This window comes from Acanthaster planci, linkage group LG05 (genome assembly GCF_054643075.1).
Source record: "Acanthaster planci isolate LZ-2023a linkage group LG05, COTS_SCS, whole genome shotgun sequence".
NCBI lineage: Eukaryota > Metazoa > Echinodermata > Asteroidea > Valvatida > Acanthasteridae > Acanthaster > Acanthaster planci.
In genome coordinates, this window is record NC_141781.1 from 21,921,762 (window position 1) to 21,938,153 (window position 16,392).

General features: G+C 40.3%; 1 protein-coding gene across 6 annotated transcripts in view; it reads left to right on the forward strand.

Annotated features, from left to right (window-relative positions):
* LOC110989885 (sodium/calcium exchanger 2-like) overlaps window positions 1-16,392 on the forward strand; it is a 60,243-nt gene that overhangs the window by 38,235 nt on the left and 5,616 nt on the right. For all 6 annotated transcript variants that reach the window (XM_087137359.1, XM_087137360.1, XM_087137358.1 and 3 more), the window contains 12 exons: window positions 161-309; window positions 663-762; window positions 9,093-9,114; window positions 11,297-11,449; window positions 12,085-12,247; window positions 13,404-13,527; window positions 13,902-14,028; window positions 14,382-14,472; window positions 14,753-14,834; window positions 15,042-15,164; window positions 15,349-15,424; window positions 15,933-16,086. In XM_087137359.1, coding sequence (XP_086993485.1) covers window positions 161-309; window positions 663-762; window positions 9,093-9,114; window positions 11,297-11,449; window positions 12,085-12,247; window positions 13,404-13,527; window positions 13,902-14,028; window positions 14,382-14,472; window positions 14,753-14,834; window positions 15,042-15,164; window positions 15,349-15,424; window positions 15,933-16,086 — 1,364 coding nt within the window. The remainder of the gene's footprint in view (window positions 1-160; window positions 310-662; window positions 763-9,092; window positions 9,115-11,296; window positions 11,450-12,084; window positions 12,248-13,403; window positions 13,528-13,901; window positions 14,029-14,381; window positions 14,473-14,752; window positions 14,835-15,041; window positions 15,165-15,348; window positions 15,425-15,932; window positions 16,087-16,392) is intronic.

Below are 16,392 nucleotides of genomic sequence, written 5' to 3' on the forward strand. Positions count from 1 at the left end.
GGAACCTTTTTATAACAGTTGTTATCCTGAAATAGTTTCTTGCCCCCTTTTTGGAGGTGTGGGGATTGCTAAGCACCAACCTCTGTGTCATCACCCCCTCCCCCATGCAGTGCTGTCACTCATTGTGTCTCGTCTCCCCATTTTTATTTCCCCGGGGCAGATTTCGGCACGCTGCTGTCCGCTCCATCCTGGGAGGTAAGAAGCGAGTCAATGGCTATAAGCCATCCTCAGCCAGCCATCCCCGCCTTGCCGAGGTGGTGGACAAAGTCCGCACGATGCAAGACAACGACTCTGAGGTGCCCATCACAGGTGGGTGATGCCTAGAGAATTCTGAACTTTTGGGCCACGCAGTTACAATCATTTCAAAATAGTCTTCTTTTTTTAGGTGTGAAAGTATACAGTTGTTTACTCTTATTTCAATATTTCCATTACTCTTCAATAAATTTCTCAACTATATTTCTGTTGTGGTATAAATATTCCATTTGCTCCTTTCCCTAAAATGTATTCCAGATTTATTCATTTTCAAGTGTTTGATCTGTAAAACCGTAACTTTTTACCCATCCTATTCAGCTATCCAAGAAATATTCCAATAGGAACTGCTTTTCTGCTTTAAAAGTATCCTGCAAGTATTTATCAAGTATTCGTTTGTTTTTATTTCCCAGAGGACCTGAGGGGGAAATTTACATTTGCTGCATCCAGTTACTCCGTCCTGGAGAGTGCCGGCAAACTGGATGTTGAGGTTCTGTTCCACAGAACCATTCCGTGAGTCCATTTCAATCATATTTGTTTTCACTGCTATTTTGATCCTTGATGGATTAATGCAGATGTGCCAACCTAGCCGTACTCCTTCCTGAAGTCAGGCATTACCACACAATTGATTAAAAGGTATGTAAATTAGCCTTCAGGTCATTCCAAATTGTAATCTATTGTCTGGTAATGCCTGACCTTAGGAAGGAGCACAGCTTGTTGGCACATCTATTAATGTTCAGCTGACATGGTGCTACAGCGACGTGCTGCACATGCTAGTTTTTATACTACACCACAGAGGATGAAGCATTGTGGTTCTTATCATTTTGCACTCTTCCACAGTCTAAGCACAGGCACTTACAAAGGAGGAGAGAATTGAACAAGGAACTGAGTACTAAGAACAGGAAGATCTTATGTTCACTTTGGTTGTTTATCATCCATATTGAAATAAAATGTACATGTGCAGATATTGAGAAACAGAACTTTTTGATCTCATATGAGTAGTTGAGTACTTTCCCCTGAGTGTTAGTAATACCCTCGTCTGTGGAATAGACAAAGCAGCTGCCTTATTTAGCAAGACATCTGCATCTTGACTCTTGACTCATGTTTGTGACCAATCAGATGGCATGTACCAAGCGTAAGAGAGTCAGCTGGTGGTTGTCTACCAATCGGCCATGGTCTCATATCTGATGACTTGGCTCCACTTGGCTCATCTGCGGGATTGCATATATATATCAAGTGTTCATTCATCAGAGCTGGCCATGGTGAATGGAGATTCTACAACTCTTAATAAATCTTAGTTGCCCATGGATAAAAAGAGCATATATTTATTGCCATGTCATGCTCAAGTGTGCTGAACAAAGTTGGTGCCTACACCTTGCTCATTAAGGATGTATTGCCTTGTATGTCTGGATTCTTTTAAAGGGCTGGCAATTATTCATCTTTAACCAGGCTAGAGGGCCATCATCCCATGAACAGAAAGTCTCTTCCCAATTTCACTTTTGAAATGCCAGCGCCAACAAAATTAAAACTTTTCCCCGTCAGAGTAAATTTATTCTGACCTTTTCCCGGAACATGTTTGTTCCGAAAAAAGGAACTCTCCACTTTGATGAACGTTTTACAAAAAAATGTTGACTCACTGATTCGACTTCTTATTTGATAACGTCTCACGGACTTGCAGTTCTTTCATCAGTCAAATTGAATGTGCGCCAGGATATTTGTTGATAATTTTGTTCTGCTTCCTGAGGTGGACAGGCAAGTTTGTTATCAAATAAAGAAATAATGTGATGATTTCGCAGTGCTTGCGTTCTTTGCGCTATTAAAAATGAAAGAAAGAAAATATTGCTGGAGCCATGAGGTGTACATGTGTGTTTGATTGTTGTTGTTGCATTGGTGAGCCAATTTTTGTGTGTTTTTGATTTGGGGGGGGGTATTTGGAGCCGGACAGTACACTCTGTCCAAACACCATTGGCGGGCTGTAATGTTTATAAGTTGTGCCCCTGTTTTTTTGAGGGCACTTTTGGAATGCCAGTGCAATATGGCCTATCTTTCTCCATGCAGCCATCCACATCGCACTCTTTTAATCAAATTTACTCAGCCGGACTGACAAACTGGCAGATGCATTCAGCTAGGAAGGGAGGGGGGGTGTTAGACAACTGTGTAACATTAATTTATGTTTTAGTGTTTTACTGTGTTCCCCTCTGTTACTTGAGAATGGGTTGAACACTTCACCTTTGCACCAGCCACTCAAATCGGTCATCATGTTTGAAGCAGACACTCCACAATCATTGGTGCCCATCACATCTCTGTTTTTACAGATTTGCCTCTATCTCGACTTTGTTTTTCCTTGCCATATGTACCCAGACAGATTGGCACTTTCATTTTTGTTTTGGCTTTATTTCAGATTCTCGGTTGTCTGTGACAGTTTAATAATGGTGATATGTAAACAATTGGTATCCTACATCATCAGCTTTGGGAAAAATCCATCCCCGAGACAATTTGCAGTTGTTGATGCATATCGGTTGATAAGTGCATGTGGGGACGGTTAAGCGGTGGAAAAGTCTCTGCAGGAAAAGAGTAATGGTCGCTAAAATTTCCAGGCATTCGCTAAATTGTGGGCTGCATTTTGTCAACCAACCAATTTGGATATCCTACAATTAGTACGTTCCTACGATTGTAGACAAATGGATGTCAGCAAAAGTTCTGAAAAAAATTTTCAAAAGGGTTTAGGATGTGCAGTTTTCAATTCAGTGTCTTTTGCTGGAAATGTTGTCTCAGAAGAGTAGACAGTGTCTAGTGCTTTTGGAGCGCAACTCGTTTGTTACACTTGCCTGTACATGGATGCATATAATATGCCAACAAGTTTTACCACGTGCATTTTTAGAATTTGCGGTTGTTAATTTGCCTTTTTTAATTCAAAGTTTTTCCTATTCAATGTTTTTTTCAATTTTCCATGGTTTCCACTGCCTTTTTGCCACATTCACCCACTTCCCACGTCTCAAGACTTCTGCACCAGTTTGTCATAATGCTTGTGGATTTAGCGGTGTCTTTTCTAATTAAGTTCCAGCTTGGAATCGTGCGACATGAATCTAATAAGTTTGGTATTTGGAGTTCTGGCTTTTGTTTACAAGCACATTGTGTATACATAGGGCAACCAAGTGATGCCAATGTCATTTGCCATCCAGCTTTCATTACTCAATGTCGGAAATGCCTTGCTTTGAATATAACAGGATAGATTGAGTTTACCATTGATCATCTGACTGAGATGAGCATGGAGATGCTTATTTTCTGATCTGTCTTCAGCTACGAGGGCCGTGAGTAGGCCCCATCACTTGTACCCTCTGGGAAAATGCTTGAGTGCTTTGGGAAATCCTGGTTGAAGCAACAAGGACAGAATTTGGGCCAAGTAAACACCAGCCAATATTTCAGCTTCTAGAACATTGGAAAGGATGGAATCAAGTAACCCCTTAAAGCAGAATGGATCATTTGGTCACTTTGGGTTTTAAGAGTTTGTACTATTTGTTCCCACCTTTCATTGCTGTGTTGAAAATTTTTGCTCTAAAAAGTTCAGAAGCTCAGAAGTAACCTTCAAATCTGCAATTTATGTTTCTCATCACCCAAAAGATTAGATCCCATCCGATCAGAAAGTGTTTGTGGCTGTGGGGTATACATGTAAACCTGTATACAGTTTCTGGCTGTCATTTGAAGCCATGATTGTGAGCAAAAGTCAAGCCTCTCAAAATTGCTTTCCAGTTGTTTTAGGGTTTTGTGATTCTATCCTTGAAGGATCCTTCTCAAATGCAAAAGAAAAATAGCTGGAGATATTTAGATACGAGAGCAGGAGGGAGTATCCCGTCAGTAGTCTTCCGTGAAGAAAATTAATTTAGGAGATTTCTCGACAAGGACAAGACTGAAACGTGAAGCGTTTGACGATGACCAAGTCAGCCAAGTGTAAATTTCTAAGATTTTTTTTTAACCGACGGGTGGACTGTCAGATCGCCAGGGTGGACCATTGCTGGCTTTTGCCTGATGAGGTCGTTGCCTGGTGATTCCTGCTGGATGGAAACAAAAGTAGCAGAAGTCAAAGACAAATCAGCCGTGATTTGCATCCAAGTGTCCTTGTCTATCCTCCGGACCCCTACAGAACCTTTGAATGAGATTTCATTTGGCTTTTGGCTCCGTTTGAATCCAGCATTGCAATGTTTTGCTTTTTTTTCTTGTAATTTGTGGGCAATTTTAGATGCATAGCTTCAAATTAATTTTGATGGAAGAGGAGTGTGATTGAGGGTTACAGTATCACACTCAAGCTTGGTATTTTGGTCAATGAAGTATTTAAGGAGTGTTACCTTAATATGCCAGATTGATTCTGTTGCAGTACTGACTTTCTAATTTTGGTTGCTGGATCAGCCTATTCTGGTGCAGACAGTCTGAGCTTAGGTAGGAGAGAAAGGTGCAGTCACCTTATGGGTTGATTCACTTCAGGTTGTTAATCACCAGCCCCTTAATTGGTCCAGGCGGGCGCACATTTCTGCATGTAGTGACAGCATTAATGAAGCGGAGTGGGAGTCAAACAGATGCACTATGAAACTGTCGGTGTAGCCTTTGCTACCGTGTTTGTGAAAAGTCTGAAAGTGTTATGAGCGATAAAACAATACTGTCTATTCCAGAATACATGTAGCTTTCAAATTTTTCGGACCAAAATTGAGCTGGAGCGGAACACCGAAGAAAAAGAGAAAAAAGAAAAGGATAAAATGAACTATAACCTGGCATTTATTTCATCCTCTGTTTCTTCCAAGAGAGACAGAACAAATCAATTACTTTGTTCCCTGGGACCCAGAATGAAAGTTTCGATATTAAGGGGAATCATGTTACGTCCAGTGGGGAAATAAAATCCGTGAATCATGACTTCCAAGCACCGTACTGGGCCTCCATTATAGAGAATTGATGGAATGGAGATTGAGAGGTCTGTGTACAGAAGGAGGAAATGAAGTGTCCTTAAAAATAGAGAGACCCTTCACCTTTTCCCCATATGCAGAGCATGGTGAAAAGATTACCCTTATTTTCCTGATGGTAATAAATTACCGTAATTACTTGAAACCCTGTTCTGTACATGAATGAGCATGCAGCCTGTCGAATCCATGGGGCAGTTTTTGTTCTAAACGAAGACAGGGTGTGATGTGTTTCTTTGAACTGAAAGACATTTTCGGTTTTCACACCAGTTACGACCTACATTCTGGGTTAGGAGCATTCTAGTAATGAACAGATGCAAGGTCAGAAATAGTGCTACTGCAATGTATGTGCCACTGAACGGTGTTTTGTGTTGTATTCGCTGGATTTGTTCTGTCCAAAGCCCATGACTTCTGCAACATTTTTACAGATTTTTTTGACACACTTTACAGAAATTCACTCTTAAGTTTAAATAATTTTGTGATTTTTGAAAAAGTTACTTCGAAAGCGTATAGAATGTTGAAAGTGTTCATACAGTTTACATGCAAGAGAGTTGTTTTTCAAAAACTGGCAAAATATTTCTCATTGATGGCGGCGTTACATCTACAGAAGGAGATTAAAAGCAGGAGGCATAAAACATTTCAGGTGGGAAAAAGTGCCTATAGGTTGCACAAGTGAATGAAGTTGCATGGGACTGTTCAGAGTCAAAATGGAGTGGGAGAATGAAGAATCAGAATCCTTTGAAATGTCAAAATTCCACTGTTAAACTGCTTTTGTGGCTAGCTTTTCTGCCCAGGGCATGCCAGTGCTTTGGATTCCTAATGATTGCTGAGAGATAGCAGTGCCATCAGCTCAATTCGAAATTCCATTATTGTTTGAAACCCTGATCTGACAAATAAGGATCAGGCAATCTGAAAGCTAAAAAGGGTGGAATTGTATATCCCCCTAGGTTGTAAGCCATGAAGTCCAGAATCGCTATGGATTTAAGGCAAGTTCTTGTAGGGAAGAAGAAAAACAGTCAGCTTTGTCCTTGTCGAAGATAATTGTGGAGAGGGAGATGCAGCTCTTGATGGCCTCAGAAGATTATGTTACGACACACTGGCTCGTCTGAATCACATTTCATGGTTTCCTGGCTGTTAGAATACGTAGCTCCCAACTTTAGTTATCCTAGATGGCATGCAGTGTTGTTTTTGTATGAAGTCTGTGACAATGGAGGTGCCCAGTTGTTGACGCTAGTCTAGTTTGCTAATTGCTTGATTTGATTTTCAGCCCATCCTGTTGTTTTAGATTTGATACCAGAATTAATCTTTCCACTGCCTTCCAGTTCAAGTTGTCTCAACTTTTTTTATTTGACATAACATTTGTCTGATGTAGCTCTCTGGCTTTGAAATTTAGCAGTGTGCTCCTGGGCCCATTGTAGTGCTCTCCAAAAATTGTGCACTGTGCTATTAACACTGATATTTCTGTTTCAAAAAATGTGAGCCGTATCTACATTTTCCCGGCTGGTTGAATAAACTCGGCTTACTGCACATGGTTCACATCCATTGTCAACTGCTTGCACTGTCAACTCTATGTGAAAGGTTATCAGAGGCTTGGGTCAAAACTAACAATGAACATGCTCACTTTTGTCGAATTGTGTGTTTACTATTTAGTTGTTTTTAGATCTGAAATCGATATAGAACACAAGAAAGGATATTTTTCAGAGTGCTGATCCGTAGGCAAACACAAATGTGTTTATGCCATAGACTCTGTGCTGCTGCGGGCCCACAAACCTGTACTGATTATTTCATGGATATTTTATTTTTCCCCAGTTGCACCCCTTGAAAGAGTTTTTCTGTTTGAAGGCAACATCATGTGCCTATAGGGCTATAGGCTGTAATCATCTAGTCATCAGACCATCTGTTATTCAACGGCGCAAATGCCCAGGAGCATAAAAAAAAAGTCAAATATTCAACTTGTTTAGATTACGTGTCCTGATCAAATGTCACCATAGATCTCCAGTTTCTGGATATTTTTCTCTGCTACGTAACAGAAAGTACTGCCCGCAGATATTCTATCTCTGTAGATTATTCAGAGAGGCTTTGCGGAATATCGTCAGCATGCCTGTTTTCATTTCACTCAGTCTTTAATGACACTTCTCTAGTGGCCAACAGGGCTTTGAACTTTCAAAGCCAGTCTAGCCAGGCAGATGTTTGGTACAAATTGACAGTAATGGACTATTGTTAGGAGTACAGGCCTCCTGGATTCGCATCTTAATGTCTAACTCCTCCGTTTTAATGGAGTGTCGATTGAATATTGCGCAGAGGACTGGTAATCAGCATTGTTTGTCGGTACCTGTCTCCCCATCCAATTAGGCTGTGTTTGACGTCTAATAACATTGATAAAACACTCTGAAAGAATGCAAAGCATGGTGGGTACCGTTTGAGTTAAATCAACATCTGTTAAAATGAGTGCTGAAAAGAAATTTGGTACTAAAAACACTAGTATGGGGGCATTTGGTTCAAGACCTGAAAGATTACGTACATTTTTCAAATAGGGATGCCAGATGTATTCATGCACAATAATACAAGGTAGAACTAGGAGCCAAGAGATTAAGACTTTGTCTAAATCAGACACCGAGTGGCTACAGCTTTGAGTTTGGCTACATACTTTCTGCAGTGTGGATGAGTCACAGCCATTGCAGACCATAATGCCAAATCGTGGTTATGCATTGCTGACATCTCCATGGCGTCTCAGAGGCTGTTTTTGTTACTTTAATTTAGTTACAATGAATGCACAAAAGGTTTACTTGAGCCTTACCCAGGGATACAAAGCTCTTGTCATCTGAGGACGCGTTAACGCATAACTCTGTATTTGACCGTGATAGTCAAAAGCCCAAGATGCTGTGGCAGACCTTGAAAGTGGTGGCATTTGACAACATGGCGTGGGTGGCCAGAAGCCGGGCCAGGTGCCTGCACTTTATGCCCTGATCCCTGAGTATGACCGACAACGCTTGGTTGAATTTGATGGATGGAGTAGTTTACAGTATGTACATACTGCCAACAACTGCTACGTATACGTTGAGGTTCCCCAGAGCCACTCCAGAAATTAAAATTCAACTTTGGAGCGATGATTTAATTTGGCTGAAGCTGCCTGCACATGCTTATGTTGTTGGAGTAGCGATCGAGGTAGCTGCTAATAAATTCATTACTATTTTATTTTTACAGGTTTTGAATATAAGCCATGGAGACTCGATGAATCATACCAAGTGTTTATTTTTTCATTCATGCTTGCAATAGTACTGAATTAATGATAGCACAATAATATGCTCTGAATTTGCTTGGTCAACATACATGTATGATATCATTTTGTCTTCATCTGGTGCAGTGTAAACTAACTTTGCAATGGATGTAAAAAGGAATGGTTTTACACAAACCCACTGTTAAAAAGAAATCTATTACTTGATTAACTCAGAGCACAGTTTATGAAACATATTTATCAAAGGGAAATCTTGTCATTAATGAAAAGTTCAGCTGAGAAAAAAGTTTCACGATGTTGTTGTGTAAACAAAGAAATGAATAATTTCAGGGCAAAAAAGAGAATATTTGTTTTACGGTCCATTCATACTTCAGACAAATGTGAAAATGAAGCAAAGTTAACATTGACGTCACTAAAAACTTGCATCAAACTGAGGTGAAATGTGTTCAACTGTTGCAAATTCACCAACTCAAATATTTGATCCGACAGCACAAATTTGCAAAATTTCTGTTTGATTTCACACCATGTATGATCCGGACTTAATTCTACTGCAGTGTATTTTCAGTGTTATTTTGTATCCCAAGCATTAATCTTTCACTTGTGTTTCCTATTCAAAGGAACCATTGTCATTTATTTTTTTTGTCCTTCATTTTACATTACAGGAAGAATGGTGGTGCATTAATGGTAAGTAACAATGCAAACTCTTTCCTCTTTTGTGTCTTTATTCAAATTGATTTTCCATGATTTTTCAAGACTTAAATTGTACGTGGCTTTTAACAGTCAGGAGTTGGATCATCATCTTAAGCTCTACAGCCCCATGCCAAGAGTTAATCGTTCATTTTAAGTGTACTTGAGTATGGGTAACAGGAAGAGGTTTTTTTTCTGATAGGAGAGAAAGTCCCATTTATTCTTTCTTGTCACAAAAATCAGTCTTTTTTGTTGGCTAAAAAGGGCCCAAACAGCCGAGGAAAAAGATCATAACTTCTGGATGGAACATTTTCTGGTTTCCTTACTACTTGCAAGTCACCATCAAGTTGTGTTGATGGCACCACTTCTCCACCCATTCACGTTACTCCCATGCCTAGGATGCTTCAAGATTCAGCCTTAGCTTACAGGAATGCTGTCGGAATAGGCAAAATGACAAATGTCATTTTTTTTGGTTGAGTTTTTGAAACATTGACATGCCGCGGCTCTTTTGTTCCCGTGCCAAATGCGTGGTGGTCGCCATGGCAATGTGGAAGATAAATAAATTAGCTGTAGCCACATCACAATGATGTGTCAACTGTATGATACATTATTATACTTCAAGGAAAGCCATGCCTGACTGATTGGTTTTAATTCCACCATGGTCCGAGTTGACTTTTATGCTTCTTCATTTGAAATCCTATAAAACGAAGTGCCGGCAACATGATTCATCAAAATTGGCTGTTTGATGTTACGAAACCAGACACCAGTTTTCATCAAATTTGGTCAGAGTCATCATTATCTCAGAAAATGTTGTTGACAGGGTGGACAACGAAAATTATCTTCTTTTCCAATGGCATAGTGGGGGGGGGCATATTCAGAGTGGTTGAGTGCAATGGGCTCCAGAATTAAAGAGTTGTATCAGGATGGAAATTGGATTCTGAAAGCCCCCAATACATGATCGTAGATGGAAATGTGCTTCTGATCAATGCAAATAGTGAAGTGACGGTGACAGAGGCCTGAATAGTGTATTTTAAAATTATTTAGTAATTAAATTTTTTAGCACAAAATAATAGTGCATAACTTTGTTGTTCATCTTTGTTTTTCATATTCTTTGTTCTCTTTTTTGTTTGCTATTTATGATGTTGAGTAACCTTTTGTTCATTTGGTTTTATGAGTTGTTTCTGGATTTTTTCATGAAAACGATTGATTGTGATAACTTTGGGCTATTTAACTAGAAATGGCAAACAATGCATCTTTATAACACTAACTGCTTTTCATTTATGGAAGCTTATGTCTTGGTACAAACACTCATTTCCTGCTTCATGTGCTACAGTATAAAGAGAGAAGGGTTTGAATTTTTCCTGGAGATGTTCTGTGCACCTTTCATTAGCAGAAAAAGGCTTTGTTACAGTGACTTGCCTTGTCTGTTTGTAATTAGTTTGTATTATTTAGTGGATATTGTTTCCGTAGCAACCAATAATATTGCAACAATGACCTTGGACGGTGAAACCTCCCTTTTAGGCATCTGATGGATGCAGTTGTTGTCATGGCAACATGCACTTTGCCTCAATGTTTGATAGCTGTTCCTTCTTTTCTCGGAGGAAAGAAGACTATACTCGTTATCTTCCTTTTTTCTCTGCTCCATCAAAGATTCAAGAGTCCAGGCCACAGCAAGGTTTCCTAGCATTGTTGTTTAACTTTTGGATACCTTTAAAGTAATGTCAGCAAACATTTTGAAGAGATTTTCTATGTTAAAAAGACAACCAGTCATCATCAACACCCGTTTTTCTTGAGGTCTTTTAAGTCATTAAGCACTGATATGTCTCTATTGCAAAGGAAGTGATCCATGTTGATTTAAGGTGGGCGATATCTTGCTGTATGTGTTGTAGGTCATCAAATTTTGGAGAAGTCGTCACAAAAGCTTTTGATTTTTATATTACCTGTGCAGTATATATCAAATAGAGAGTGATGATTTTGATGGATAGAATGGGGGCAGTGTCCCCCGGGCTCGTTTACCCAACTTGCCCAGAGCATAGTGCAGACTGCTTCAAGTATTTTGTGTAATGTGCATTAGACAGCATGTTTTGGCAGAAGGTCAGCCTTTTGTGACATGTCATCTTATAAAAACAGCTTGGGGGGTATCCAGAAAGTAATGTTATGACTTTGGATTTTTTCACAGGAAAATGGAAAAGCCTCCACGTATGAGGTACAAGACGAAAACAGCAAGAAAGAGGAGGATGGCTACATCAACTCGGTCGTCAGCATAGCCTATGAGACAAGAGAAGGAACAGCCAAATATGAAACTGAATTCCAATACACACAAGGAGTCTTGGTATGTTGAAGTCTGTTCAAAGTGGGGATATGATGTCTTTCTCCAAAGTTGAGACTGCACATTTTCAAAGTTGGGACACCCAGTCGCTGATTGAATATTGAATGTCAACTTTTTAGCCAAAATTGGGCTGGGAAACCTTTGAAAAAGATTGTTATCCAGTCTGCCAGAACTTGGAAATTGAAATCTCCGTCCATCCATAGTTAAGGCATCCAGTGTGTGACCCAACCTTGTGGGTCAAACCTTTATCTAACGTTTGAGCATTTTTCTATGTCAAAGATTAGGGTGTCAGATCCCTATATTAAGGGACATGAAGGCCAGCTCACAAGATCCTTTTGCTTCCTACTGCTTTTAATACCTTCGTCCGTCTGCAAGTCATGATATCTTGTTTTGTTTTTCCTCACCAATGCCTCTCCTCACCCATATATTGAGCTTTCAATTTCCCCCTGCCCAGTATTGTCTCATTTTGCCAAACCTCCCCCCCACCAATTGAAATATTTCATTGTATTTCCTTCACCTCAACCGTATCTCATTTACCTGATATTGATTCCACATCGTTACTCCTCCCTAAAATTTCTCATTTTTTCCTCACCTCTCCTTTGAATCTTCTGCTTGCCCTTCCCACTCCATCCCAAAAGGTCTTTCAAGAGACGGAGTGGCGTAAAACCATCTCCATTCCCATCATCAATGACAACCAGTATGAAAGCAACATGGATTTCTACATCATCCTGAAGAACCCGGATGGAGGAGGGGCGCTGGGTGACCCCAGCCTGACCCGGGTCACAATCATCGATGATGACGGTGAGTACATATATTTCAATGTGCTGACAGTGCGGTCAGTTCTTACACAACTCAACTTTACATTTCTTAGAATGGTCAGCTTACTGTTCCTTCATGACCTTCAATTCAGGGCCTTATAAGTCCGACATTTGCTCTCCATTCCCAAAAATGGCTCAACCGGAATCCTGCCACAAGATTGTGGCATTCAAACAGTGCAATAGATGAATTTGAAATTAGCGCCGTCTGCGCATATCCGCGTCGAAACCGAGGCTCTCTGTGTTGAACTTCCTCGCGCGCGCCCGCGGAGTCGACACAGTACATGCAGTATCCCGTTTGTAAATGTGACACCACTTCAGTTTAAACCACGCCCACTGCACAAGATCACGGCCATCGCAGGTACGTTAGTTCGCGGTAAATTGCCATTGTCTTTTGTTTTGATTTCACGTGTCGAGTCATCCTGAAAGACTCTTCAAAAAGAATTTGCAGCCTGAAAAGTCTGAATTTAACATACGTGTATGTATTTTGTGTCTTGACTCCTTACTTTCCATCGTCTGATCGTATTAAGAATTGAAGCTGACACGTACAGCCTCGTTTTCAAATGCGGAAGTGCGCAGATTGACGCTAATAGCGTTGTATTGGGATCCCTCTATGCCACATCAAGAATAAAGTTTCATATCACTTGCTCACTTTTCTGCTCGGCATATGAAACGTTAATTATTGCAATTATTTATAGAAATGTGAAAAAGAAGGATTTCAGTAGTGTTTCAGAATTTATCATTTCCTGTCTCATTAAAAATTGGTGATGTCATAAGAACTTTTCTTGACATTCACTGCAGGGAGTGAAAAACAACTCATTTTCAATAAATTATGGAAAAGGAGGGGTTTATGAGGTTATTGCTATTCTCTTTTGAATGTCAGATGGGAAAGAAACCCTTGATATAGATAGAAAACATGCCTTTCACTGTTTTTCTAAAATAGATTTTGTTACTGCTGGTTTGATTTTGTTTGATTCTCGGTTCAAGAACAAAGAATGTGCCATTGGTTTCCTGCAGCGTGGAAGATTTTGAAAGTTTTAGAAGCTCTTTGGATATGTATAAATATTTGCATGAACATTGCTTACAACCATTATCTTCAGTGCGTTAATTTCTGTTGGTTTTCCTCTTGCTTTGACTTTCAGTTCCTGGTGAGTTTTCATTTGACAGTCCCACCTACACTGCCAACTTGGAGAAGGGAATTGTGACGGCAACCGTGCTGAGATCGAACGGCTCAGATGGGATAGTCTCGATCCAGTATGCAACAGTGTGAGTACGGATTGCTTTATCAAACCGCCTTTGCTTACACTAAATGGTCATTTGAAATTTTTTTCCGCTTGTGTTTTTGTTAGAGTGTCATGTATTTTGGAAACCTGCTCCTCAGTATTGTCTGATTACTGTGCATGCCTGTCTCTGCATCATGATCAATCACCACGTTCCAGCCAACAGGAGCCATCTTTACAAGAATTAACTTAGCAACCACAAAGGGAAAAAACAAGGAGAAGGCTGTTGATTGGTCAGTGATTGTCAGCAGTTAACGATCAGCTCAGCCTGTTACGCGGCATTTCATGGTGGCCACATCATCTCTAAATCATCTTGTCTCAACATGTTTGTCTCTTTTGTGGTTTTTTGTCTGATTGCAGAGATGGCTCAGCCCGCGGTGGGCCGGACGTCAATCCTGCAGACTACCGGTCGACCTCAGGGACTCTCCTTTTTGAGCACGGAGAAACCAGCAAGCACTTAGAAATTGAAGTCAACAGAAACACCAAGGTATGCAGAAGGGGAACCTTCTGTGAATGCATATTCATGACTATTCATCATATTTTTATATCAAAGGGGCGGTTCTTTTGATGAGCATTTTTTCAGGGACTTGAAGGGAAAAGGATCTGCAAGTAACAATTATGGGGAATCCAATATCTATGGGACTTTCTGAAAGTTTCCCTGATCTTTGGAAAATCTCTGCCTTATTTACTCTTTTTGAAAATGCAATACGTGTAGAAGCATATCAGGAAGTAAATACCTGTTTTTTAATCAGGGATTTGCTTTTTAATTGCCTGCAATGCAGAGGTTGTCACGTGTTGCTGCCTAAATAAATTTTTGTTGTCTATTTTCTGATTCTTCAGGAGCCAAAGAACTTTGTGATTACATTAAGGAACCCAAGCTTAGGAGCTAAACTCGGAGAACACAGCGCTGCAGTGGCCAATCTAGTGCTTGGTAAGCACATATCTAAACCTCCTACGGTTTTCAAATACTTGAAAGGCTTTACATTTATATATTCAGTCAATATTCATTCCAGTCAGTAGAGCACTCTTGCTGTGATCTGGAGGTCAGCGGTTTAAATCTTGCTTCAGTCAGTTTCTTGTTTTTCAACCCAATATTCAGTTTAGTTGGTAGAGCACTGACACCGCGTTATTGAGGTCCCAGGTCCTAATCCAGTTCTAGTCAATTTTTCTTTTCGACCTGTTGATTCAGTCATTTTATTTCTCCTCATTAGATGACATCACGGAGCGACTGGCCACTCTCTTGGCTGAAAACGAGGAAGAAGAGGAAGAAACATGGCTCGACCAAATCAAAAGGTGTCGTACAAAATACCCTCCGTTCTATTATCGTCCTACATGTGAGCCCAATAAAAGCAAGTGATTACTTGCCAACTGAACTAAGCAGAAGAAATGTTGTTCATTGGGTGATACAGTGAAAATCACTCAAGTTGGTCATGAATGAATATTGCCTTCACGTCTCATCGATAATTGATCGATTGTTGGTCGGGATTTTCTTGACTGCAGTGCAATGACTGTAGGAGGAGACAAGGACGAGCAAGGCAACGAGATTCCACCAGCCAAGGTTGACTATCTCTTTCACTTCATCACGTTCCTCTGGAAAGTCATATTTTCACTCATCCCACCAAGGTAAGAAGGTCAGACAAGATCTCTGGATCTCTCTAAAATGTACACACAGGCAACCAGATACGAGAATCTTTTCAAACTCTGGGAAGGAAGGGATATAAAACTCAGAAAAGGAAGTGTATGTGGAGGAGAAAGTAGGTAAATTTTTCCCCTGGCCTAAATCACTCTTACCTTTTTATCTCTCTAGGAGCGTCTGGGGTGGTTGGCCAGCATTTTGGTTGTCTCTTTGTTTCATTGGTGTGTTAAGTGCAATAGTGGAACAGGTAAGTCAGATTTTTTTGTTTACATAAAGAGGTTCAGGAAGTAATTTTAAAGGAATTCTGGCATCCAGTACATACTCCACTCGAGTCCTTGTGTCATCATTTTTTAAGGACTTGGACTTTTTATGCAAATAAAATGTTCTGTTTTGCTTAGCATTTTGAAAATCATTGCACAGTGTTCTTGTTGGTCAGACACAAGTAACTGAGCAAACTTTATTTACATATTTACGCATCAAGCGTGAAAGTCCCCAAACTTAACAGCAAGTGCCTGAAGGGACATCACGGCAACAGCACCCTCCAAAAATAACTCAGAACTTAGGGCAAACAGTGAAGGAATGCCACAAAAGTTAGACACAATGCCTACCATCCAATTTAAATTCCACGCATTGCAGAGGCAGTTATGTTATTTTCGGTGCAAAATTTATTCAAGTCTGGGATTGATTCCTGAGGAGAACAGGTTCGGGAATAAAACATGAATAAAACCTGCTTCTTTTCCCCTGTTTTTATCTAGCTTGCTTCACTGTTTGGCTGTGTCCTGTATGTTAAAGCAGCAGTGGCTGGTATCACCATCATTGCACTGGGGACCAGTGTACCCGACACCTTCGCCAGTCGCACGGCAGCCATTCATGATCAGTTTGCCGATGCTGCAATTGGAAATATCACAGGTACTTGAACTTTAATCTGCCTAGTACTTCCCTCCCCCCACCTTCCTTTGCTCCACCCAACCTAAAGGAACCGTAAAAGGGGGAGGGAATTTCACCCCTCTCAGTGCCCACCCAACCACCCCGTTGCAAATTGCTACAGGATATGTTCCCTCAGTTATGCTAATTTCCTAGTCTTTTCTAGTTAAGTCTTGTACAGATTTCAACCCCCAAGTTTACAAAATTTCCTGCTCAAGCTAAAAATGTCCAAACAAAGAGTTGAAAAAGCAACCAACTTTGAGTCCAAGATAGATGCTATTTGTCGTGCAG